The following is a 27,942-nucleotide window of genomic DNA, read 5'->3' on the forward strand; positions in this document are numbered from 1 at the left end:
TTGGAGTATGGTATCCTGTTCCAATATAGGCTATAGTTTATTGATAATGTGTTGGACAGGTTTAAGTTGGGGATTGTAGGTGATGACAAGTGGTGTTCTATTGTTGGTTTTCTTCGGTCTGTCTTGAAGTAGATGGTTTCTAGATATTCGTCTGGCTCTTTCAATTTGCTTTTTTATTTCTCCGGGTGGGTAGTTGAGGTTTATAAATGCTTGGTAGAGATCCTGAAGCTTCTGGTCTCTGTCAGTGGGATTAGAGCAGATACGGTTGTATCGAAGGGCTTGGCTATAGACGATGGATCGTATGGTGTGTTCTGGATGGGAGCTGGAAGCATGTAGGTAACTGTATGAGTTTTCTGTAGAGAGTGGTGTCTAATTTTCCATTGCTGATTTGTACTGTGGTGTCCAGGAAGTGGATCTCTCGTGTAGAATGGTCCAGGCTGAGGTTGATGGTGGGGTGTAGGTTGTTGAAATCTCTGTGGAATATCTCCAGTGTTTCTTGGCCATGCGTCCAGATCATAAAGATGTCATCGATGTACCGTAGGTAGAGAAGGGGTGAAAGTGGACGGGAGTTGAGGAAACGTTGTTCTAGGTCAGCCATAAAGATGTTAGCATACTGCGGGGCCATGCGTGTACCCATGGCTGTGCCGCTGATCTGGAGGTATAAGTTGTTCTCAAACTGGAAATAATTGTGGGTGAGAACAAAGTTACATAGGTCTGCTATCAGGTTGGCAGTGGTGTCCTCTGGGATAGTGTTTCTAATTGCTTGTAATCCGTCTTCATGTGGGATGTTGGTATATAGAGCTTCTACATCCATGGTGGCAAGGATGGTGTTATTGGGGAGGTTATCGATGTTTTGTAGTTTCCTTAGGAAGTCAGTAGTGTCTCGGAGATAGCTGGGAGTGTTGGTTGTGAAGGGTTTGAGAAGAGAGTCTACATAGCTGGATAGACCAGTAGTGAGCGTGCCAATACCAGAGATGATGGGACGTCTGGGGTGCCCAGGTTTATGGATCTTGGGAAGCAGATAGAACAATCCTGGTCGGGGGTCAGAAGGTGTTTCTGTGTGGATTTGTTCCCGAGTAGCTGTGGGGAGGCTTTTAAGGAGACAGTGTAGTTTCATGTTTCATACTGTAACTTATGGGGAATACTGGGGGGGGCAGGGAAAATAAGAATGTTGCAAATGTGAGGTTTGGGGGTTCACTGATGCCCTTAGATGGGAAAACACCCAGGACACTCTGGTAGGTGTGTGTGGGGAGAGACACCTGCAAGCTGGCAGGCCCAGGCTGCCGGAGCAGGGGTGAGTGCAGCTGAGCCCAGGCTGGAGCCACACAGAACAGGAAGAGAGGAGTATCATTCCTGCAAGAACCAGCATCCTGGCAGGGAGGTGCAGGAAGCAAGGCTTGCTCCTGCAGAGCCAACAGTCCAGCATTGGTCCCCCCTCTTCCTCATGAGGTGGGAAATTCCATCCGCAGCCGACAGCCTAATGGAGAGGCCAAGACTGCAAGGCTCACCCGTCCGGAGCAAGGCGGCCAACCTCTGGGTCCTCTTCCCAGGGACACAGTGGAGGGGAATATGGCTGGGCTCACAATTCCTCCTTCTGCAGCCCTTCCTGCACTCAATGGTGGGGAGAGGAAGCCCAGGGAGCCCGTGGGAGCCAAGGCCAAAAGGGGCAGTGCCTGTGGGCACCAGGGATGCCAAAATAAATTTCACCCGGGGCACCATTTTCCTTAAGACCAGCCCTGCAGTCACCAATTACCTTGCAGCCCCCTGAGTGTCTTGTGGCTGTGCAGCTTCAGTCCAGAGCCCTGACCCCAACGGCCTGCCAGAAGGACACAAGCCTCACACTGGCTTTACTATTCCTGACAGGCTGACTTTAGTACCATTCTAGCTCTGATTTGGCCCCCAAATCATCCTACTGCAGGGACCAGTCCCTCTTCCTGCACCATCACAGAGAAAATGTTCCATTTTCTGCCTTTACAAGACACGGTAACACATTGCAATCTGTTAGCTTTCTAGAAGCACCCACTTTACAGATCTTATACAGCTCTGATGATTCATAGCGAAAGCAAAATAGGTTTGTTAACATAAGAGCATGGATTAAGTAATGCCAAGCAAAAAGGATAAAGATAGAGATGGTTACAAGCAAACAGTGAAAACATATATCTAAAAGACTAAACAATCTAAAACAATACAGCCTTTGTTCAAGATGGTTTCTCTGACCCAATCTCCTTTCCAATTTTTATTCACCAGGACTTATACAGTGATCAGATTGCCTGGTTCCTTTGTCTCCTGAGGTGAAGGAGAAAGACTCTCTCTTTCTCTCTTATATCCCCAAAAGGACTGTTTCCGTCTTACAAGTCAGGAAGGGATCCTCGGGATTCAGTCTTCTGTGTCTCTCTGTCTCTTGTTTTTCAAGTGCAGGATCAGGACGACCCTTACCAGTTTAGTTTGATGGTTTTATTTATGGTGAATAGAAATATTGAGATAAACATGTTCTAGTAACAGCACAAAAAGGGAATCTGTAACTTCATATTGAATATTAAAGCATGCATCTGACAAGATACTAATAACGATCATGTTATTAGCTTTTACATAATACCTCCCAAGGCATATTATGTCCAAATATTAATGCAACAGGTGTGAGTACAGGAATGTTTAGGATCACGGACAAAGTTCCCTCTAATCTTTTCCATGTAGATGCAGATTTTTTCCATTTGCGCATAGAATTTTTTTATATGCACTGAAGCATGTGTGAATGTGCACCACCAGCAGATACAAAAAAATCTAGCTGTGGCCACTCTGCTAATCCACTGGGCGGCATCTGAATCTCCCGAGTGGCCACACAAAGGCATATTTTACAGGGAACCCTGGTCACAGGAAGAGAGCACTGAAGGAAAGGACACTGTAATGGAGTGAATCGGGAAAGAGGTTAGATGGATAAACAAAGAAGAAATTATCTGACTAGCGTTACAGAGCAGCTTTGCCACACTGAAGGATAAGCCAAAGAGCAAACAATCAAACTAGGAACATCACAGTATAAAAGTCGTGTCATAATGATAGCATAAATCAATAAAGTGTGTCCAATACATTATCTCCTATAGCTAAGAGAGTCCGAAGGAAAGTACATTGGGCATGATCGTTACTAACTGCTCCAGAAAAATAGCTTTCTGAGGACCAAAAACACAGTGACTCAGACAATCGCTGCAGTGGGATTATGTTATTCCATTGTAAACCAATTGATGTGCTCAATAATTCATCCCCATTTCCACAAGCATAATTAGGATTAAGAACAAACTACAAACCAGATGAGCAAAAAGAGACAAAGTGTCCAGTAATGAAAGGTGCCATGTCATAAATGACTTGGGGGCTTTTTCAGTGCCCCAGTTCTTAATGGAAACACTGACACTCACTCTGAGCCTCTGAAGTAAAACACAGCCATGTCTGCAGAAACAGGTGAGTGCTAAATTTATTTGTGTTTTGTTCTTTGTACAATAGGATTATTAACCTAGGCAAACTGGAATATTGATTTCTCTGCAACATATGTTATTTTTCCTATTAAAGTCACAGCAGTTGCTTCTCCATCATATAGGAGCTGCTTTAATCAGAAAATGAGAAAACAAGACATGTCTCAAATTAAATTGTGCACTGCAGATGCACCAAACCAAAATAGCTGAGAAGACTATTTCTGCCCATTGCTCCGCATCTCAATATCATAGTGTCTTTAACTAGAAGTAGGTCACCAGCACTATTCCATTATACTCTGACACACAGAATGAATTCTTCAAAAATAACCTTTAATTTTCATAAAATTTACAAAACTGCAAGAAATAAAAACCTTTTTAAAGAAAATATTTGTTCTTTTCTCATCAGTCATCACCATCTTCAGCCATACAAATTCCTTTTTAGAGTTTTAATTTCATCACACAACTATGCTGCAACTGAAAAAGCTTCAAACTTTCCTGATTTCCTTCTATTCTGAAGAGATTAAGAGAAGAAACAAGAACTGACAGACCCATTAAAACATGGCAGTGAGCTTTTAAGTCTTCCTTCTTATCTGATGGCTCAGATCATTTCTCATTTCACAGGAGCACAGAGAAACTCTCTTATCTTCAGCTTTCTACTCTCCTATTTTAGAATACAGAGACCTTTCCTAGCCCTATTAAACAGCAGCATTCTTCAAATATCTCCTGTTTTCACATTAGGAGAGCAGCAGGAGTGCACAGTATCCGTTAAAAGACTCTCTCTAATACAAAGCTGCAAAGCCATTGCTCTCAGCACTGAAGATTTTCATGAAATCACATTTCTCTTATAAGAAAGTTCATTAATTTTTATAAACAGTTCTTCTAAAACTTGACAAGGCTCTTGTACTATGTAGCAAACTCAGGACCAGATTAGATATAGGCACAATAGACACATTCCCAAGGCCCGAGCTTGCAGACATGTGATGCTATCAGACTGAATTCTGAGGTTTGGTTTTTTCAAATTACTTTTTCTTGCCCTGATAGTACTATCATCGAGTGGCTGCCTCCTGGGCACCCTTCTAAAGTCTCAGCAGCCCCCCAGCCTCGATTTTCCTCTTCCAGGCACTGATGCCTGCCCATGTTCTTCACCATATATGATAAAGTGGCCATGCCTGGCAGGTGCACCTGAAGCAGGCCACAGCACAACCAGCACACTAGGCTCACTTTCTCATTTCCCCCCCCAGAATCCTCAGTAACTCCACACAAGCTTTTGCAGCATGAATAGCTAGCCTATTATTGAGATTAACTCATTACAAAAGGGAATACTGAGGACTGACTGAGAAGACAGCCTTCAAGTACTTTGACGGTTGTTATAAGCCACTGAGGATAGAACAAGTAGTAATGAGTTTAAATTGCAACATGGAAGATTTAGGTTAGACATCAGGAAACATTTCGTAAATATAAGGTAGTTAAGCATTGAAACAAATTACCTAGGGAGGTTGTAATGTAGAATCTATGTAATTGGAGGTTTTCAAGAACAGGTTAGACCATGGGTTCTCACACTGGGGGGCGTGAAGAAATTCCAGGGGGGCGTGAGGGGACCCAGCCACACACCCCTGTCAATCCCACCCCAAGTTTTGCTGTTATTTTTTTGGGAGGCGGGCGTGAGGGTTTCTCAAAAATCAGAAAGGGGGCGTGATACCAAAAAGTTTGGGAACCACTGAGTTAGACAATCACTTGTCAGGGATGGCCTTGATAATACTTAGTCCTGCCTCCATTTGGGAATGGTACTGGATGATTTATCGGGGTCTCTTTCAGCCCTAAATTACTATGATTCTAGGATTACTGAGAGTCTAGCCTTAAAATCTATTAATCTAAATACTCTCTCATAAACTCATTCATCCCACCTGTCCAATTCCTAATCCATTTTTTTATCATCTCCTCACCAGTGCTTTTGCTCCTAGTTTTTCAACTTGACTGCTGACAGTTATTGTGCTCCCAGAAGAAATGGGGGAGGAGAGGCACAAGAGGGTGGGCGAGCCCTATGCTTCCTCCAGCTTGGAAGAAGCAGAGATGCCAGGCTCTTCCCTATCACAGAAGCAGCAGTACAGGATACTACACTCACCCAAAAGCTGGAAGTTGCTGGCAATAGTGGCCCTTATTCCTCCTGATCAGCCAGGGATCTTCCCTTCCTCTGACTACTGGGAGATGTGACAGTACATTTGCCCTCTTTTCTACCTACAGAATGCCAGAGCTAATGACCCTTGTATTCTCCCCCAGTAACTAAGGCTCTTGCTCATACGGATTCCTGCTCCAGGGGCCTGGCAGGAGCCTGCTTCTTTTTCAGACTGCCTTCCTCTGGATTGCTAACTTTGGCTCCTCCCTGACTGGCAGGGCTTCTCCGAGCAATGGAAGGATGCCTCTTAAACCTTGGTGTAGTGCCCTCCTTGAATAGTTTGGTCTGCCCCAGTGAATGCCTTTTTTTAAAAAAAAACTTTCCTCCTAGGTCATGTTTTCTAGACCTTTAATCATTTTTGCTGCTCTACTTTCTCCAGTTTGTCCTGAAGTCTGCCCAGAACTGAACATAATACTCCAGTGGAGACCTAACCAGAGCTGAGAAGAGAGGAAGAATTACTTCTTGTGTCTTGCTTATAACACTCCTCCTAAAACATCCCAGAATGAAGTTCATTTTTTTTTGCAACAGTATTACAACATTGATTCTCATTTAGCTTTTGATCCACTATGACCCCCAGATTCTTTCCTGGAGTAGTCCTTCCTAGAAGTCATTTCCATTTTGAGTTTCTGCAATTCATTATTCCTTCTGAAACATTGTATATTGCATTTGTCCCTAATGAATTTCAATCTATTTAATTCTCCAGTTTGTCAAGATAATTTTAAATTTTAATCCTCTCTTCCAAAGCACTTGCAAGTTTGCACCTCCTCCCAGCTTGGAATCATCTGCACACTTTGTAAGTGCATTTTCTACACCATTCTGAATAGACCCAGATCCAGGTTCTCACCAGGAGACTTACCAGGCTGCCTGCCTGCAGAGCTAAAGACTTACAAAACTTAAAATGTTTTTGCCTGCTTGGCCATGTGTCTGTCCAGAAACCAGCCAATGGGATTATGCTGAGGGCAGGAGTAGCCTCTGAATCTTCCCCCCTTCTCTCCGGACTGAAAGAGAAAGTGCCTCATAGCTGCATTTCTGAACAGCGTGCGGGATTGCAGGGCAAGCAAGGGAGTCTGCCTGCGGCTCCCCACTGCCTCCATGGGCCAGATCCGGTGGCTTAGTGGGCTGCATCCAGCCCGTGGGCCATATTTTGCCCAGGCCTGGTATAGGCTATATTTCTCTAGTTTATTTATGTGAAGGCCATGCGAGATAGTATCAAAAGCCTTACTAAAGTCAAGATTTATGACATCTATGCTTTCCCCTATCCCTGTTGGTTTCACATGATGTTGACTATTATGTTGACTATTACTTATTCCCTTATCTTCTAGGTCCTTACAAATTGCTTATGTAATAATTTGCTCCATTATCTTTCTGGGTACCAAAGTTAAGCTGACTAGTCTACAATTCCTGGAGTTTCCTTATTCCCCTTTTAATAGATGGGTATTATATTTGCCCTTTTTCATTCCTTGGGTATCTCTCCCATCCTCCAACAGTTCTCAAAGATATTTTCTAATGGCTCAGAAACTTCTTCAGTCAGTTCCTTTAGTCAGATGTATTTTATCAGGCTCTGCAGACAAGAAAACATTGAACTCCTCACAGTAATTCCCAACTTGTTCTTTTCCTATTTTAATTTCTGATCCTACCTCATTTACACTGTTCTTCTCTATGTTAATCATCTCCTCACTTCTATATTTTTTATGAAAACTGAAACAAAAAGGCATTTAAAATTTCAGACACTGCTGCATTTTTTATTATTGTCTTTCTCTCTTCATTTAATAATGAGTGTGCTCTGTCTCTGGCCTCCTTACTTCCCATATATTTGTAAAATGCTTTCTTGTTATCACTTATATCCTAGCTAGTTTAATCTTGTTTTGTGCCTCAGCCTTTCTAATTTTGTCTCTACATACTTATATTTTTTTAATGCTCATGCTTTGTAATTTGACCTAGTTTCCACATTTTGTATGATTCTTATATGAGTTTCAGGTCACTGAAGATCTCTTGGGTAAGCCATGGTAACTACTTCCAATACATCCTATCTTTCTTATGCATAGATATAATTTGCTTTTGTGCCTTTAATCACATCTTTTTGAAAAACTGCCAACTGTCCTTAATTTTTTTCCCTTAAACTTGCTTCTCACAGGATCTCACCCACCCATTCTCTGAGTTTGTTAAAGTTTGCTTTTGTGAAGTCCATTATCTTTATTCTGTTGTTTTCCCTCCTTCAGCACTGCACAGCTGATCCCAGGCTAAGCACGGTGCTGCCCCTTTGAAACGCTGCCTTGGCTCTTATATGTTTCAAAGCAGAAGTGCCCTCATGGAGCCCAGAGTCAGAGGAACTTCCCGCTGGACCCGGGCTGCACGCAGAGTACTGCATTCCTCTTTTGAAATGTACAAGAGATCCTGTAGGGCTTTTTTGAACCCTGTTAAAGTCCTAGCCTTCACCACATCCTCTGGCAAGGAGTTCCACAGATTGACTGTGTGCTATACTCCTCCTCATTCTTTCCAATTATGCACCTAAGTATCACACTATTCCTTTGGTCACAGTGTCACGCTGGGAGCTCATGTTTATCTGATTATCCATCGTGATTACCAAATCTTGTCAGAGTTGCTGCTTCCCAGGGGGTAAAAAACCACATCCTGTAAGCATGGTCTGCATTCTTTTTTCTTAGATGTATGAATCTGACCATACTGAAATGCATATTTGCATGCTCCCACTTTACCAAGAAATCCAGATCACAGAATCAGTGACCCGTCCTCTTTATTATTTACCTATTTAATGTTTGTGTCATCTGCAAACTTCCAGATCATTGACAAAAACATTAAACAGCATAGGAGTAAGAACCAATCACTTCAGGACTCCACTGAAAACACTTTTACGATCACGTATTGAACCTAACACTCTGCCTTAGTTAATCCATTTGAGGTATTTTGGTGTTTTTTGTGAATTGATATAGTTTTTTAAATATAATGTTTTGTGGTACCAAGTCAAATGCCTTAAAGAACCAAAATTGTGATCTCATAACAAAGGTATTAAACTAGTACGACAAGATCTATTTTCCATAAACCTGTGTTGCCTGGCATTAAGAGTTACCACAGACCCGTGAGATGGTACTGCTCATCAGCAAAGCATATCATCTCCCCAGACTCTCTTGAGAAGATACAGAATATGAAGTTACAAGAACCACTTGAGTAGGTTTAATCCAGAGGAACACTGAAATTACATCTGTAATCCAAATAAAGTTTTAGGATTTTACTGAGCACTGATCTGAACCAGACCAAAGCTATAAGAAAGAATTAAAAATCACTGCAAAATCTCAAACCATTTTTTTTATTGAGAAAACTGACCATACCTTACAGATCTTGTATAGTGATTCCTGCCCGTCTCCTCCTGTGTCCTTGAAATAGTCATGGGCTGGAAATGTTCGATGAATGTCTCGGGTAATGACACTCTCCTGGGCAGAGTCCTATGAAAGAAAAAATAATACTATTAGCACAGTTGCAGTATGTATAATATGCAGAGTGTAAAATTCTATCTGCAGTCAACATTGATACATCAGAAAACTGCTTTTCTGACTTGTCTCCCAAAAATGTATTTAAAAAAGCCTCAACTCAAATAACCAATTGACAGCTATTTTAGTAAGAGCAACGTGGCAAGTTTTCTTCCTCCAGCCTTAGGATCCAAAAAGCTTAAACTTTGGTAGCACTTTAAGGAAACTGTTAGTCATGTAACTGTAGTTGCTTTTTTTCCTGAAAATGTTGCACACTATGTCCTTCTGAATATCAAGAAAACAGAATCAGCTGCCTTGAGCCACTTTTGAGATGCATTTCTTCAAAACTTATCAACCAACAGCAAAACAGTGCTAATTACAAATTAAAACTAGTAGTTTGAACCTGACTATTTGAAAATACTTAAAATTTACCATTTAATGATCTCAAGAAAAAAAATACATTCTAGGTTTTTTTTACTAGAATCCATAATGACCACACACAAATATTTATCCTCTCTCTTTCAAAGCAGCAAAAGGATTAACTGTCAAGCAAGTCCATACTTTCCCTTGCTATCTATACCTCTTTAATTCAGCTGCATTTTCATGTTGGCTAGTAATTAGATCTATTTGTGTGCAAAAGGAAGCAGACTGCTTGGGAAGCTGGGCGACTGTCAAAAAACATCCAAATTATTGCCAATGAATCCTGAAAAAATTCTCCTAGCATATACCAAGCCGAGATGACAACCTGGTTCTGAGACGTTTAGGAATGCTCACAAACATTAGGGCAGAATGAGGGAGCTTGCTTGGACCTTTCTCTTCCCTCTGCTTCTTGTCTATGCCTAGGAGCTGGAGGGAGACCCTGACTCCTACTCCCAAAATAGGGAGAAAGAGAGAAACAGCCCTTGGTAAGCTGCTTTCCAATGCCACCAGGGCTCTTAACTGCATTGACCAGTCCCAGGCCTGGACCTCCTGCCTGGGATGAGCCTCCTCATCTTCTCATTCTTCTATTACCCTCTTTCTTTTGTCACCACAAACTTCTCTTGCCCCTCTGGCTTCATCTATCCTGCAGACTGTGAGCGTCTGATAGGAGGCAAGTTGTGGTGACTTCGGAGGGGTTTGGGAGGCTGTACTCATTGCCCAAGCCACAGGCTGCATGTTGTGCTCCAGGTGCCCAGAGGGTTCGAACATAGTCCACAAGAGCTCATAAAGGGCAGGCAGAATGCAGCACCTGGCCTGGAGCTTTGGCGGTGAATCCAGCAGCACCAAACCCTTTCAAAATCATGGTAGTTTACCTTTACCTCCTGCAGCCTGCCCATTGCCACAGGGGAAGTGGAGAAGAATGCTCTTCCTGGAGCCACAGAACTATGTCCTGTCTTTTGGATCACGAAGGTGGGGAGTGACACACGCACTTGCGAAATTAGAAGATTTACATCTGAATTAGTAATTTCGTAATTACATGCAAAAAATCGGGAGAACTGTGGAAAATTAGGGAACGTTGGCATCTCTGAACCAAGGAGTGCTACACAAGCATTTATTTTATAGCTACCACAACAGAAGAACCTAAGCCTCCTTCTATCAGTCACCTTAGCATTAACCTGTTTCCCTGGAGACAGGGGGTGGAGTAGCATGTCCTGAACTAGTAGGGTATGTCTACACTACAATGTTATTTTGAAATAGCTTATTTCGAAATTGCGCATCTACACACAAAATGCATTTCAAAATAGCATTTTGCTATTTCAAAATAGTGCATCCACACTGAATGGACTCTGAATGGCATTTAAGGCTGTCCGGAACCAGTTCCAGCAGGGCACCAGGTCAGGACTTATTGTGTGGGGCTGCTGCCTGAGGCTATCTGAGGTCTGTGCTTAAAACTTCCCCCTCCCCCCCTCGGACAGCCGGTTCTCACCTTTCCCTGATTGCTTGTCTACCTCGATGAGGGACAGCAAAGCATTTTGCCTCTGCATGCTCTGCTTGCCCTCACTCGGGACAACACAGCGCTCTGCCACATGGAGCCAGAGCTGCCCCGGGCACTCTGGTGCTTCTCGTGGACGCGTTGCTGTGAGCCTGGCTGCACTTTCTGCAGGCTGCCATCCAGGAGATCCATTGGGGGCTATCAGTATCCAGGAGGCCCTGTGGGAAAGCTTCCACCATGAGGAGCACTAAAAGCCTCCCTGATCTGCCCCATTGGGGGCTTGTGCCTCCTTCTTCCCTCACGTTCTTTCACTTACTGCTCCCTATCCCCCCCCCCCCCCCCCGATGTCAAATACACTACACGTATTTTCATGAAGACAAACTCTTTTTATTTAACAAAACTGGGGGGGGGGGGGGAGAATGAAACTCTGGTGAGACTGGGGAAAGGAGGCAGGAGAGCGGAAAAGAGAGGGTGGGAGAGTGTAGCCAGACAGGAACCCCCCTTGTAACATCCATTTTTGCTTGCCTGGAGCATACAGGGCACACAGAACAGAAGGCCCAGGCTGCCGTGACCGTGAATGGCTGTAAACAGAGATATGCCAATTGCTGACCAAGAGGCTGCCAAGGAGTGTCCTTGACTCAAACCCATATTGATACGAACACACAGCCGTCCGCGGGGGGAGGAATCTCTCGCCCAGTAAAAAAATGTCTAGTACGCACAATTTAGTTATCTCTCTTGCAAGTGTAAATTAATTTGAAACTTGCTTGTAAGAACTGGCGCCACAAAACGGACCAGTACAATTTGGCATCTTAGATAAGAAAGAGGATACGGGCCCCCAGGGGTATATAGATGGGTCCAGCAGCACATTTTCTCTGAGTGTCAATCTACCATCTATCTGCTGGTCGGGTTAGGTCTTTGATCTCCCGAGGTTCCAGAGGGGACGCCCACCTCGTATTCGTCTTTCCTAGGAATTGAGAGACCGGCCCTGGCCTGACACGCTGGAGTCGAGAGGCACAGAAAGGGGTAAAAATTGTACCTGGATGTGGTCCTTTGTTTAAGTATATATATACATAGTGTTAGAGCTCTTTAAAGATTAAGCTGCCACTTGGTACCATTATTTCTATTTTCTGTCTTTACCTTTTTCCTGTAATCATTTTTAAGACCTATATATATATATATATATATATATATTTGCTAGCATTTAAGAAATAGAGCAATAGCCATTGTAACCATATGATTTATAAGCTTCTTTAATAAACCTGTAACTGTTTAAGCTTTAACCTGACTCCTTCAGTTGCTGTAACAGAACCAAGCACAATTTAAAAGAACTTCAGCCGGTCATAAAGGGACAGATATAAGGAGAGCTTGGGCGTTTGGATCTGTGTCACTCCCAGGTGACAAGATCCGTTGGGGCACCTTTTCAGCCTTTCCTTGGCTGCCCGCTGCGAAGGAACCCCTGTGTTCTAGCAGCTAAAATCTAAGGTGTAATAAGCTCTTCCTATATAACGGGGCGTCTGTTGGCCTGCTGGCCACCCTCTGCGACGGGACCCCAGTCCTAGCAGTAAAGACACGAACGTTAAACCTTTTATCGGAAACACACACACACACACACACACACACTGCCCTGACCCCGTCGGCTGACAGAGAGGAGAGGCGGAAACCTGGGAGGAGGGAGCTGGAAGGGGGAGGCAAAGGGAAGAAGGGGGAGGGGAAGCTCAGGGCTCAGGGTTGGGGGTCTCGCCGGACCAACCTGATTGTCATGCAAACCTGCTCCTGGGTTCACATGTGGCCTTTGGTGGCCAGGCTGGCAGCTATCCTGCCATAGACAGCCGCGTTCCTCCCTCTAGTGCAGAGATCATGGACGTTGGGGGTATCCCCCCCAAACCTGAATACGGTCCATGATCTCCACCCTGGACCAGGAAGGCTCCCACCTTCTTTGGGCCCTAGAGGCTCCAGAGAGCTGGCAGACTGTTCCTGGGGAGCGGTGGAGGCCTGGCTGCCAGTGGCTTGCTGGCTCATGTTTTGGGGCCACTGGGTCAGGGGCAGTGGCTACTGGCTCTGGGCTGGCAGGCTTGGAGCTAGCACAGGCACTGTGGCCAGAGTCTACCCATGTAAGGGCTCTGGGGAGGGAGAGAAGTGTTCTTGGTTGAGGCTGGAGTGGCCACCAGGGCACCCTGGGAAGGCTGGAGGCCTCCTATTTCTAAATACGTGTCTACACAGCACTTATTTCAAAATAACTATTTTGAATTTGGCGTTATTCCTTGTAGAATGAGGTTTACGAAATTCAAAATAAGCACTCCGCTATTTCGAATTTATTTCGAAATAGCGGTTTGGCTGTGTAGACGCTATGAAAGTTATTTCAAAATAAGGGCTGTTATTTTGAAATATCTTTGCTGTGTAGATATAGTCGTATAGAAATCTTTTCTATTTTTTTGCAACCTTGCAGGTAAAATCTCATGGGACCCAGACATGTTGCACAGAATGAAACATTGGAGGGTTCCTTTAAGGTATATTTACTATGAAAATAAAACACTTGCATTCACTTTACAGAGGCTTCTAATTCTCTGTCTAAACTGGGCCATCAGCAAAAAGCATCCCTAATTTATTTGCCAGAAAATCTCCTCTATTTAACCCTGCCATTTCAGAGCTTCAGAAGAGACCCAAGCCATCCCACCATACAGCTGCCACTATAGAGATATGGCTGGATCTCTACAGCAATCCCGTGAAATAGTAATAGCCTGTTGGGACCATTAGCAGCTGGTGCATGTTAAAACATCTTTCAGACAGCTATAACCTGCACCTGGGAACTGGAAAAGTGCCCGACCTTTTGAAGGATTAGGGGAACACAAAAGGAGCCTGTCTATCTAGCTGTGCAGCTGAAAAGACAGCCACAGGTGTAACTTTGTGTAAATGCAGTCTACGCTTAAACTGGCTTCTAACACTACGGGACTGAGCAGTGACACTGACAAGATCAAAATTCCTTTAAAGACACATTCTATTTTAGTTCCCCGTTCATCTCTGCTCTCGTTCCCTTTTATGATCGTACAAATCCCAACTGCTTCTCCTCTTCTTCCCTACTCTGAGATTCACTCCTTCCTCCCAGCTCTACCTTCCCCATCAAACACCATCTTTTCTCTTCTCTTTTTTGAAACCCCTCCTTAAAGCCCACTTTTCCCATGATTCCTTCTCTTATCAGACTGGTCAGCAACAATTCCTAATCCTCAATTGTCTGAGCAGATGTTTTGCCTTTGTTTAACTGTAAAACTGTTCAGTGCAGGGACTTTTATCTATTCCATATCTTATAAAAAAGCATCTTGCTGGCTAATCTATGCTAAGTATTCCGAAGGTACCTATCACTGAGCTATCTATGCAATGTGAAGCAATTAAAGAGAACAACTGACCATGCATAACACCAGAGCAACAAAACCACAGTTAATAAACACAGTTCCTTAATTTAGTCTGGTGGGGATGGCTAGCTAAATGTCTAATCCCCTTCTTTAAATGAGCATTTTCCTAGTTATAGCTCTCCAACCACGCGAGGGAATAAGCTCTTATCCATGACTGAGTTAGGGTGACCAGAGAGCAAGTGTGAAAAACCAGGAAATGTTTTTGAAAGGTGGGTGGGGGTATAATAGCTGTGTGAATAAGACAAAGCCCCTAATAATAGTATGTCTGTATAGGACAAAGTCTCTAAACCTGTGATGTCAACACACTAGCTACATGTGGCTATTTGACCGGTTGAGTGTAGCTAGTGCGCTACAGCAGTGGCCACTATAGTGGCTACTGCTTCAGAACTGGTTGAATATCACAGGTCTAAACAAACTGTAGGCCTGCTCTTCTCTCTCACTCAGTCTGTGTCTATACATCTTGTTACACAGTTGTGTAATTCTTTTAATGGAAGTTTAGGTCAAGAGGTAGAACATTTTCTCTAAAATAGCTCATTGACAAGAGCTGCTTATCCTTTTCTGGCTAGTGAATAAACAATATTCAGTATAACAGTATGCAGTCTTACAGTAACAGATCACATAGTAATTTAGATCACTATTGTAATTATTGTAGCAATCAAATCTCACATTTGTATAATGAGGAAGACATTTACTGAATGTATCTCAACATTTTAAAAGTTTCCTCTGAAAATATCTTTATTTTCTTATACTCAAGCAAGTGTCTTACATTGTATTTCTACATTAATCAACAGTGAATCCTTGGTCTATTTCAAAGAAAACCACAAAGCAAATGTTAAAGGAAAACTCCAGGATGATACAAAAGCTATTCTGATCTCGCTGTCCACTTAGAAAGAAGACAGCACCTCTGTATTAAAAAAAAATGCTAAAAGCATGTCAAATATTAGGCCAAATTATGGCTTTGCTAGCATGGTGATACACAGGGGGTAAAAGGAGCCCACAGTGCTCCGTTGCACCCAGGTGCTGGCTACTCATAACATGGACAGCAAAGCAGGAAGGAAAGCGGTCTTTGCTGTTGTTACGTTCCCTCCCCATGCTTGGCAGCGCCAAGACCCTACCTCCCTCAACACATGCAGAAGCTAAACCAGCACATCAGGGAGCATATGCTGCATTCAGTATAGAACCGATTGAATTCATTCCCTCCTCAGAACAGCAGGACGGCCATGAGGAAGATTGTGACTTGGAGTCATAACGTCCATTTCAGGGCTACCCTATAGTCAAGGCAAATTGGAAACTCATAATAAAGATAAAATTGTTCATTATAAATAGGAAACCACCTTATTGACTGTATGATGATGTAAGTCAGTGGTCCCCAATGCGGTGCCCGCAGGCGCCATGGCGCCTGCCGGGGCATTTATGTGCACCCGCCAAAACATCTGGGCTGGGCCCGCCCACGGCACATGCATGCTGCCGGCCCCGGGTGCCCTGGGCGCGCAGCACATGCATGGTGCCGGCCCTGAGCTCAGGGTGCGTGGCACATGTGCAGTGCCGGCCCAGGGCGCGTGGGCGGCTCCTGCCCCGGGCGTGCGGCACATGCACGGTGCAGGCCCTGGGCTCAGGGCGCGTGAGTGGCCCCCAGCCCCGGGAGTGTGGCGCATACATGACCACACCCCGGAAGCGTGGTGCATAAGCGGCCCCGCCCCCGGATGCCCGGCACGTGAGCGGCCCCACCCCCGGCAGCCACGAAAGGTTGGGGACCACTGTAAGTCAACTTGGAGCCACTCACTAGTGTCCTATTGTTGGTTTTCTTGGGCCTATCTTGAAGTAGATGGTTTCTGAATACCCATGGCTATGGGAACAGCCATGGGTACAGCTTCAAGATAGGCCCAAGAAAACCAACAATAGAACACCACTTGTCATCACCTATAGCCCCCAACTTAAACCCCTCCAATGCATTATCAGTAACTTACAACCTATACTGGAACAGGATACTACACTCTGAGAGGCTCTGGGGGACAGACTCATCTTCTATAGACATTCACCTAACCTCAGGAAGATTCTTACCAACAACCACAGGATATACCACATTACTACCAGCCCTGGAACTTCCCCATGCAACAAACCCCGTTGCCAACTTTGTCCACATATTTACTCTGGTGACACCATCACTGGACCTAACTATGTCAGTTATATGATCAAGAACACATATTCCTGTTCATCCAGAAATATAATTTATGCCATCATGGGCCAACAGTGTCCTTCTGCTATGCATATTGGACAGACTTCTCAGACACTTTGCCAAAGAATTAATGCCCACAAATCAGATATCAGACATCTTCACAAGGAAAAACCAGTTGCTTTTCATTTAAGCCTACCTGGACATAGTCTTAACTACCTCACTACATGCATCTTACTTCAAAGAGACTTTAACACCAGATTACAGAGGGAAACTTCAGAACTTTCATTCATGCTTAAATTTGACACTTTACGAATGGGCCTTAACAAAGATGCTAACTACCTTAATCATTACAAAGATAGCTTCCTCACTTATCACCCCTCATTAGCCATTCATTGACTCATAAATAGCTATTCCCTCCCTCCTTCTCCGTCACCCCACCTTCTGTACTAAATCTGATTTGTCAGTTTTATAATGTGTTCACTTTTTTCATTGTATTCCTTTGGTATATATGGTCATGCCCAGGGCTCGACAATCTATGTAAGTAGCGAGTAGATTACAACCTGGAAGAGCCGGGTTTAGGCGATCTGTGCATGCGCAGATCGCTGGACAGCGCGGCTGGCGAGCCCTGGTCATGCCAATTCTCTTCCACAATTTGATCTGAGAAAGTGGGTCTGGCCCACGAAAGCTCATCACCTAATAAACCATCTTGTTAGTCTTTAAAGTGCTACATGGTTTTTCCTTTTGTTTTAGCAAGATGAGACTAACACAGCTACCTCTCTATTACTAGTCAACATTCGGGATATTTCTAGGCAGGCCTCACAGTCAGTTCCACAGGGCTCATTGACCTGCATTCCCAATGTAATAATGGGAGGGAATCTCTAGAAAAAGATTTTTGTGGCATTAATGCCCACTTCTATGGCTTTTACTCCGGAGAGGGCAATTCAGCCGACTAAAATTAAAATACAGAAAATTCGTTAGATCAAAGTTCTCTCAGAGGGCACAAGATTGAATACAATGTATCTCGTGTGTCATTTGCTCTACTACAATATTTTCTAGTGATTTTCCAAATGGAACTACAACCCAAATTGTCTCAAGAATGCGGTCAGGGAATCTATTTTTCTTTTCTTTATTGGTTCTGACATAGTGACAGTTCTAACACATAACCAAAACATTTAAACATCATGTAAATAGTAAACAAGAGTGAAAGGAAGATATTGCCTAACAATATGATAGTGTGATTAAATATCCAGAATGTGCCATAGATTGCTTTAAATTCCCTTTCAGCTGCCTCTCCTACATACCAACCTAAATTAACACCCACCCACTCCCATACGCACTTCATATGAGTATCTTTCTAAAGAACAAGCTGTTTTTCCATATTAATACCCCATTCATTCTTCAGCATGTACTTATAAAAGACAAGCACAGAGATATTTTAAAGTAAGTTACAGGAAAGCTGTCAAACCTGTTCTTTAGATGCTCTTCTATCTGGAAGAGATTTTAAGCTCTCTTCCTCTCCCCCCAACTCCCTGACACCATTTTATTGAGAACAGAACATTTAATTAGGTACATGAGATTTAACAACATAGTTCTTCTGGGGATGGGAATTTTCTGGCTGTAAAAAGTCTCAAAATCGCATCCTTTCCTTATGGAGGGAAAACTCTCAAAAGAAGCCAGGAGTCTGAAATGCAATAAACCTGTAGCTCACCCCTCAAAAAAGCCATTTTACAGTCTGCTTTGAAGGTCAGCAAAGGGCTACCTTGTAAACTGTATAAGATGCACCTCATTAAACTTTCCAGTTCACCTGAGTTAAGTTTACAATTCAGTTTCACACTAACTATACTGCAAAGATCTGGGATTTAAAGCAGTCTATGGCTATAGTAAGTTGCATACTTGGGGAAGGGGGTTATCATTCTGAAATCAGTTACTTTCTTATGAGGAAGAGAAAGAAGAAATTCAGGTGCCATAGCATGAAGTACAAGAGTTCTGATCATCTTGATTATATTTCAATGGTTTCGGTGCTGCCCATGCAGAAGAATGATTGAGGGAAAGACTATTTTCATACACCCGCTACACAGCAAACTTGCTTTAAAATACAAGCCTTAGTGTATAAAACTAGTTTTTTATAATTACAGCTATTTAAATTACTTCCATATTTGGGATCCATGGGAACCTCACCAATAGGTCTATTCTGAAGTGCTGCTGGTGGGTCCACTTGGAGTATACTCTAATCATACTTACATTAGCAGATCTGATTTTTGGTTACCTTCAGCACTCTGTGGATGGAAGGCACATTTTTCTCTGCAAGTTTAATCAATCATTTTTAAATTATGTGAATACTGAAGCAGGAAAGGAAGATAAATAAATTATGTTAGGAATAAGGTCCCAGCGCTGCACTACAAAACATAGCCTTCAGGGGAGACAGGCTAAAATAATGGTGCCCAACTTCTTCTATTGTACCCCTCCCCCCCCCCCACACACACACACACCAGTAATGAAATCTGTCTTCACCTCCCTCTATTACTGCACAGCCAAGGCTTACTCAGTAGAGGAGCTGGGCTGAAAACAGGGAGGGGGAACTGGAGATGCAAGAGGAACTGGGGCTAGAGGCAGAGCTGGCCTGGGGAAGGAGAGGGAAATGAGGGGCAAAGCTGGCCTGGGGCTGAGTAGTGCTGTGGCTGGAGCTGAGCTGGGGGCAAAATGGGGTGGAAAGCATGGGGTTCCTTTCCCACACCCTGGAGGGGGCTGGCTTAGGCCCTGCCACATACCTCCTCTAAATGTTCTGGGGGGTTGCCCCACAGTTTGTGGACCACTGGTCTAAGACTTAGCAAGAAGATGAATCAGAGGATGGGGTGTAATAGGCAGCCTCCAGACTCCACAAAAATTAACACACACAGACTAAAGCAAAATGGACCACAGAAAATTTTAAAAAATTAGTGTAACTATATTCAAGAACTCACTAATGCGAACACAGGACATTTACCTCATCAAAAAAACACCATAAGAACATACAGTGAGGACAGTGGTCTAGTACAAACAATATGGAGGTTCGGGGTTATGTGGTTTTGTTGTTTAGTTACCATACAATAAAAATGGGTCTGTAGCCCAATTTACATAACGGAAACATTAAACCAAAGAGGAGATACTCTTAGCACTTACACATAAGAGATTCTGATGTGGCTTAGCACCTCAGTTCAATCAACAGCTTCATTCAGAGGTAATGAATTATCTACCTACACATCTCAGATTTGTGACTTGTTTACACTTTATATGTCAATGGTAGAGCTGGAAATAGAAGCTCAAGACTCTTAATTTACCATCTGGTACCCTCTCCATAGGATCACTCTTCCTCCCAGGCAAGATGTATATGTGAGCTATAACTGCATACTCCACACATACAGTGGCAATATCCATATGATAAACTGCAGAGTCTTATGATAAATTAAAATGGATAAATACCACGAGTAAGATCTTCAAATCTGCTCCAGCCCATTTATGCCAGAAAAAAGGGTAGCAATGGCATAAAGAGGCCCTAAAAGTCCTGGATCTGTTATGGAGAGAATGACCCTGGTGCAGACACTGTTGGGGACAGCCAGAGAGACCCTAGCTTACAAGCTTTGGAATATAGGATGTGCTGGAGTCACAAAATGCAACACCGTGGACATTCTGATTAATACAGCAGCCTGCAGGGCAGCCCCACAAGGCTGCTGCAACGTCTGACAGGCTTTCAGGGCTTACTAGTTACATCTGGGGTTTCCCAACCCTCAAACCAGTGCAGGTCCAAGAAAGACAATACCATGTTAGTACCTTCCTCCTCTGCTCTTATGGGGCTGTGAGTTCTGTGCTAGGCCTCTTAGAGCTGACTTTTTATGTATTATTATTGTTATTATTATGGGTGTTTTATTATTAAGCTTGCCTGCTATATCCCATTATAAGTCCTTGTTTTCAGTTGCTTATAACTTTACCAAACTAACTGTCTGGGCTGAAATTGCCCATGCTATGTCCCTGCCTCCAGCTGTTAAAAAAAGTCAGCCAAAACGGTTCAGCTGTTTCTGAGAATGAGGTTGGGGGGGGGGGGTATGGTTTTGCCCAGGTTAAAGAATTTTGGTGAACTTTTATTTGAAAAGCTGCAAGCCCCCCACGCTTCGCATCAGGGACTTAAATTTGGCAGGTGTGACTTTTGCCAACCCTGTGAAAAAACTGCCAAAATTTGGGCAAGTCTTTGAAAAAAAATCACAGTTTTCACATGTTGAACAGAAACTTGCTAGAATTTTGCAAATAAAAGCACTGAAGAGTCCATCTGCACTGAGCATGCTCCAGCCTGATGTTAAGCAGAACTTTCCCTCCAATTGCTGTTCATGGGCTGCTGTAAACCTACGCATCAGAACTGATAGCAGGCAGGATACCTCGCCTGTGCTCGCAATGACTCAAATGCAGAGGGGATAAGAGGTGGACCTGAAACGAGAGGAGGAGGGAATTAGCTATCAAAGTGGCACAAGAAATTGTAAGATGGAGGGAGATGCAACTGGCTTTGAGATTTGGGGTGGAGAAAGTGGGGTGAGTTGGGAAAGGGAAAACAGTGACTGCCAAGGCAAGGAGATTCAAACTGGTACCTGAATGGGGGGAAAGGACTTATTGGTTTTAAGGCCAGAAGGAACCATTATATCAGTTGGTCTAACATCAGAAGAGACAGTGACCGCCTGGGCAAGGAGACTGGAACAGGAGGCAGGGAAGGAAATAGGGACTGGGAGGAAGAGACTGGGATCAGATGAAGGCTGGGTTAGAAGACTAAGAACCACTGAGGGAGGAAGAGGGAAGGGAACCAGATTTTATGAAGAGTTGGTAAAACTGCCGGGGGAGCAGGGAGACTGGGCCAGGCTGTGCAAACAAACTGTGACAAAGAAGCAGGATGGCAAAGAGAAGAGACTGGATAAGGAGGAATGTTGACTGGGAGCCAGCAGATAGGGAATGTTGACTAGGGAAGAAGATGCGACTGTAGGTCAACTAGAAGGAAGAAAGACAGGATGTATGAAGAATAGCAGCTGGAAGGTCCAGACACATTGATTCTTCAAGTGGACATTTTAGCTATTACAAAAGCTACTTTAGGACATATTGAGAAATTTTTATGGCTCCCTCTGAGCGCCACATAGTTGAGCAAAATTAGCTAAGACATCTAATTTACAGGATCAGGAATATGGAAAAAAATCTCAACATATTGTGTTAAAATTCCCTAAAACATTTTTAAAATGTGCCACATACACAATACATGAAGACACGGAGTTTTGTTAGCAATGGTTTGGGATGACAACATGTCTGCCACTTGTGACTAATATGGCTTTCCCAAACTCATACATCAATAAAACTTCACAACACATAATCCTGTGTACCCGTTCTCTCACTCACGGTCCTCTCCTCATTCTCCATATTTGATATAAAAGCATATAAAATTGACCCAGCGTGTATATAATCCCATACAATCCCACAGTTCCTATGAACTATTATTTTTAAAATTCAATATTATTTTCCTTTTCAAATAGCTCACATTAGAATTTGTATGTCACACATTGCAGTTTTGCATACTGAATGAAAGAAGAGATTTTGTAAGATTTGTGCAGTTCAGTTCTGCTCCTTTCCATAAATAGACAATCTTTCAATTATCATCAGCTTTTATTCATCTGAGAGTATAAAATGCACGGATCAACCAGCACTAATTAAAAGGGAGACAGGAACTGAGAAAAAGCAGAAGGGGGTATTCCTGGGAGGCTTTTAGCAGAGTTAAATATCAAGATACTTAGATGAAGAGAATGGTTAGGTTAGCCCACTGAATATATGGGTCAATTTAATTCTCTAATACACTATCTTAGTCTCAAATGTATTACCTGCTACATAGCTTGTACTGGCATTAAAATATAAAAGTCTTGCTAGAAATCAGCCCAAAACAAAACTTCAGACCTGAATAGCCTAAAATTCTGATAATTCAAACTGACTATGAATTGTGTATCCTAGACCAATCTCTGACCATTAAAGTATTGTGAATTATCAATTCCTCTTTTTTCAAGACAGTAGAAATCTTATTTCGTCCAACTGTCTTCCACTGTCTCAGCCTTTTTTCTGTCCATGATTTTCAAAAACAACAATGTCTCCATTTTCATGCCTCTGTTTGTGGGCACCCAAACTGAAACAGAATACATTTAAAGTGATGAGCATCTTTCCTCTGAAAATGTGGTCTCGAAAAGACTATTAGTTTAGGAACCCAAAATTACCAGTCATTCAAAAAATCTTGGCTTCTAAGTATTCTAACAGCTTGCTGTTAAGGAGATTAATTATTTTCAGATGGAGGAAGTTTGGATTTGGTTTGGTCCACAGTAAAACTGACATTCAAATTAGATCCAAATTTTTTTTTTTAAACAGTGAGAGAGTGATTAACCAATTAGAAAACCCCCAAAGAAAGCAATTGATATCCATTGCTTGATGTCTTCAGCTCAACAACAGATGCTTTTTTGGAAAATATGCTTTAGCCAAATATAAATTATGCTGTAACTAAATAAAAGTGGACTTGGTACAAGGGTAACTAGGTGAAATATAAGAGCCTATAATATACAGAAGCTTCAGGAGGTAGCCAGTTAGTCTGTACAGAAAAAAACAACAAATGGTCTGGTAGCACTTTATAGACTAACAAAACATGTAGATGGTATCATGAGCTTTTGTGGGCACAGCTCACTTCTTCAGATGAAATGATCTGAAAAAGTGGGCTTTGCCCACGAAAGCTCATGATACCATCTACATGTTTTGTTAGTCTATAAAGTGCTATCAGACCATTTGTTGTTTTTTATAATATACGGGTCAGACTAGATAATCTAATGGGCTCTTCTGGCCTATGGAAAACTACAGTATTGCCAAGATATCATATACAATTATGCTTTTACTACATATCTGGAAATACATTGCTCTTCTGTGATAGATGGGATTTATGTTGTAGACCAGACCACATTCAAAGGCTGAATTTCAAAAAAGTCCACTGAGGGTATCTGTCTAAATTACTGTAAGCTATGTCTCTCTCCTGCCCTTTCAGTGTGTACAATCAGTTCTCTTGAGGCTCTCTTAGAGGGCATCTACACAGCACCCATACCTCAAAATAAGCTATGCAATTAGAGCTAAGCAGATTGCATAGTTTATTTCAATGTTATTTTCAAATAGCTTATTTCGAAATTAATTTTGAAATAAGGCACTATTCTGAAACCTCCCTTATCCCTCATCTTGGCCTCTGATGGGGGTTTCCTCAAGTTTTCTCTGGTGCATTTTTCTGGTGCTTAGACAGGATAGCAGACCAGTTGGACTCTGGGTCTATCTAGTCTGGGAATTCATGTGTCCCAAAGAACATTGCAAAATACAAAATGATAATACTAACAGTTTAAAACAATGAAATACATATGTAGATACTGTTTCATGACTGCCCATTTTTACAGAAAAAAAGAAAGTGATATGCAGAGTTCAAAGGGGTCAGGTAACACCAGGTCAGACACAGATAAAAGTAACCACCCACCTAAAAGGCTAACAGGTCACCATCTTACTAAAATAAATTTGTTTCCTGTAAACATTATGAGATTAGATCTGATAAAAGCATTAATAATGCAATATTTATTTTAAAAAATCCACAACCTTTACTCTCCCTGAGTTTTTCTTCATTCTTTCCCTTTTTCCTCTCTATTATGCATGCTCTCTTTTTTTCTGCCACATACTGACACTTGTCTTCTTTGTAGCTTGTGTCAATCCGCTCAGATATTAAAAAAAAATTAACTCAAAGGCCCATTTTACTTCATGACATTAAATTAAATCCCTGAGTGCTCAATGACCAGCTTGCCCCACTGAGATGGAGCACAGGTTGGACCTCCCTAGGCCAGCATTCTGAGACTAGACCAGTCCCGAACCAGAGAGTTTGCCAGGACCACAGGAGGTCAATGGAGTCCCTCTGCTGCCGGTCTTAGGGGTTTCCCCCAGCTGCTAGGCTCCCTGCTGGCCCCTGGCCCTCAGCCCCGCTGTTGCCAGCCTAGCAGCACTCATGCTGGGCTGGGCTGCTGGCCCAGCTGCACTCCCAGCCTGGTTGGGATCCCTGTAACCAGCCCAGCTGTGTTCCCAACTCTCCTGCTGCCATCCTGGCAGGGCTCCCGACTCCCCTGCCACTAGCCCAGCTATTCCCGGCCCCAGAAGGGTTGCCAGCCCCTTTGCAGCTGACCCAGATGGGTTCCCACCCCAGTAGGACTGCCGGCCACCAGCTCTCTTACCACCGGACTCCAGGGGCTCCGTGGACCCAGAATATCCATAGTGCTACCAGATCAGAGTCCTGCATTAGAGAGGTCCAACCTGTACTATACATATAAAGAGGTCATTAAAAGCTTATCAGAATCTCCTGAAGTTCCATGCAGAAGACAAGATCCTGTATATTACACAGTGTTTCTGCCTCTGGCTTAGGGGAATTGGAGATGTGGGCTGAAAAAAAAAGGGGGTGGCGGGGGTGGCGGGGCTGGCGATATCTGGCCTTTGGAAAATACCCAGACCATGGTGTGCAGACTAAAATCCCAGACCATGGTGTCCAGTTTTGAACTGGACAGTCCAGATTTTGAGCTTTCTGTTCATGAGACAAATTGAGAAAATAGAACTGTCCGGTATTTTCTAAATAAGATGTAATGTAGATTGTGATGTAACGTCAAGTGTGTCCAGTATTTCTGTCGAAACCATCTGGCAACCCTAAATGTGAAAAAGGCTCTTTTCTATTTCTAGTTTCCTTCAAGTGGCAGTGAGATCCTGAACGGCTGTTACTGGAAACCATAAGAAATATAATTATAAAAAATAAACAGAAAACAATCCTGCACGTATTTATTTGTATTACTGTAGTGCCTCTTGCTAAATATTTTATATTTTGCTTTCATGCTGCTTCCATTAGTTGGGAGTTGAGATTGCTTCATTCCATAAGAAGGTATTGATTTGATTTCTCAAGCTGATGATTTTACTTAGTAAAGGATCAGCAAATATTACTAAAAAGTTAAAGTGACTGCACTAGAGACAGAGGGTATATGTGAAAACTTAAAAAAATAATAAAAATCATGCTTGCACCCCCCCCCCCCCCACACACACACACTTTAGCGAATGCCAGAAATAATCTATGAGAGTCACTGGTGATATGTGGGGAGGAAGAAGGGCAAGAGGCTATGTCCCCCCCCAATGCCGTGAAAGGGAAGGAAAAGAGGCCAGAGCCTCTGGGCAGCCTGGGGGCCCTGGCACCTGCAGCAGGGATTGGGGCCCCACACAGTCAACAGCAGTGGCAGGGAAAAGTGAAGCTACACGGCTTCCCTTCCCTGGCTCCTGATTGCATCACTGGGGGAGGGGCAAAACTATTCCTCACTCTCACTGGCAGAAAGTGCAATGACATAGGCAGGCACTAGAAAAATGGAGCCATGTTGTTCCTTTTCCCCCCATGGCTACCAGTGCCTGGGCCCCCTGTTAGGCCCAAGCCACATCAAGGAGGGGGGTTGTCCCAGCCCTTCCCAGAGTAGCATGGAAAGGAATCACATGGGTCACATGGCCAGTGCCCTATTCCCCACGTTATTTCCTCACCAGTCACCCCTGGTGACAGACAAACTGAGTGAGAGAATATATCCTATTCAGCCAGTTTCCACTGATAAAAGAGAAGCTTCCAAGATCCGAACAGAACTCAAGCCAATTTTGGTTCTTTTTTAATTGCACATGACCTCAGTGTGATCACTGTATATGGAGAAGAGATGACAGAAAATTATTTTCCTTTTTGTCTTGCCCTGTGTTTTATTTGGGTCACACTGAAATTCAGTAAACACGTCTTTTAATCTTCTATAATTAATGTGAGGAGATGATTTTGGGCAGCTTTGAATATTAAAAAAAATAACATGGTTATTAACTAAAAAAGTCTGATTCAGTATATGGAAAACATTTAAGGCCTCAGTAAAGGCCATCTGACTCAACGTGCTTGCTTATACTATTTACACTGTTCTTAATTCCACCAGCCTTCTCAATCTCATTGTTTCTCTAGTCCAGAAACAAATCTAAGTAGCTACTCTTGAATAAGTGACTGAAAACTTATTCCACGGATTTATTAGCGCTTTCATGAAATTAATTTTTTTAAGTTCCTGATTTGCCTTTTGCCTGCTACTTTTTCTATTATGTCCTTGGCTTTGGTCTTCTTCATCAGACTAAAGAATATAGAGGAAATGAGATTTAAAGGAATCTGAGGAAGTCTCTTGTGGTTAAAGCACTGGATTGAGTCAGAATATTCCTGACTGTGCAATTGACTCATTGTGCCAATCGGGGCAAATCACTTCATATCCAACTAGCTACCTAAACTCACAATAAACAGGAAAAACTCCGGTCATCTGAAAGAAGTGGGCAGCACCCACAAAAGCTCATGATACCATCTACATGTTTTGTTAATCTTTAAGGTGCTACTAGTCTATTGTTGTTTTTTAAATATTTCCTGTTACAGACTAACTCAGCTACCCCACTGAAGCTTTTTCACAATAAACAGTACCTTACTCCACTGATATCAGATTATTTCAGAGTATTGATTTTAATTGCAGAGTATGGCAAAGGTGACAAACTTGGGCCCATACTTCCTTTGCATCCTCACTTTCTGGATCTATAGATTAGTGATGTTGCAAAGCTTACTAAGTTTTATGACATTTTGAGAGCTCCACTAGAAGACCCTATACAAGGGCAAAGTATTTTTATTGCTTCAGAAGACAATGTCAGTCATATAAAAGAGAGGTTAAGGTCAAACTTTTATTAAAGTGAGAGGATTTAAAGAAAAAACCATACTAGCCAACAGATTGAGAGGCTATTCAACTGGCTGTGTTTCTGCATGTTTATGTGTGTTCTGAAATGAAACCTAGTTTTGGAGGTGAGAAGACAAGTGTAAAAGTTTAAGGTTTCAAGGAACTGCTGATCTTCAGAGTGGTCTGATTTTTCACTTGCAAGCTGAGCGACTACAGGTCTGAGAAATGGCTCTAATAAAATTCAATTTAATAGGCCTTCAAATGCAAGGCAGCAGCTAACATTTGTACTGTCTGCTGCTAGCAAAATATTAATATTTGATGTTACAGCATTTTCATTTTATAAGTCTATTAAGCTCATGTCTTCAGTGTTTCTGGGTTTTGTCATGGAACAGCTTCCTTTAAGCTTTACACAGACTGAAAGAGTTGCTGATAGACTGATTTTAAAATGTATCCCAAGCTTATAGATCTTGGATGGGCTGTTATATTCAACCCTCAAATGACATCAAAAGCTAAGTATCAGGCACTTACAGCC

The 27,942-nt window shown here is 42.8% G+C and overlaps 1 protein-coding gene across 6 annotated transcripts in view; it reads right to left on the reverse strand.

The window, feature by feature from the left end:
- RABGAP1L (RAB GTPase activating protein 1 like) overlaps nt 1-27,942 on the reverse strand; it is a 422,358-nt gene that overhangs the window by 164,953 nt on the left and 229,463 nt on the right. For all 6 annotated transcript variants that reach the window (XM_089780609.1, XM_075936918.2, XM_089780610.1 and 3 more), the window contains exon 14: nt 8,979-9,092. In XM_089780609.1, coding sequence (XP_089636735.1) covers nt 8,979-9,092 — 114 coding nt within the window. The remainder of the gene's footprint in view (nt 1-8,978; nt 9,093-27,942) is intronic.

This window comes from Pelodiscus sinensis, chromosome 9 (assembly GCF_052426305.1).
Source record: "Pelodiscus sinensis isolate ZL-2025 chromosome 9, ASM5242630v1, whole genome shotgun sequence".
Taxonomy (NCBI): domain Eukaryota; kingdom Metazoa; phylum Chordata; order Testudines; family Trionychidae; genus Pelodiscus; species Pelodiscus sinensis.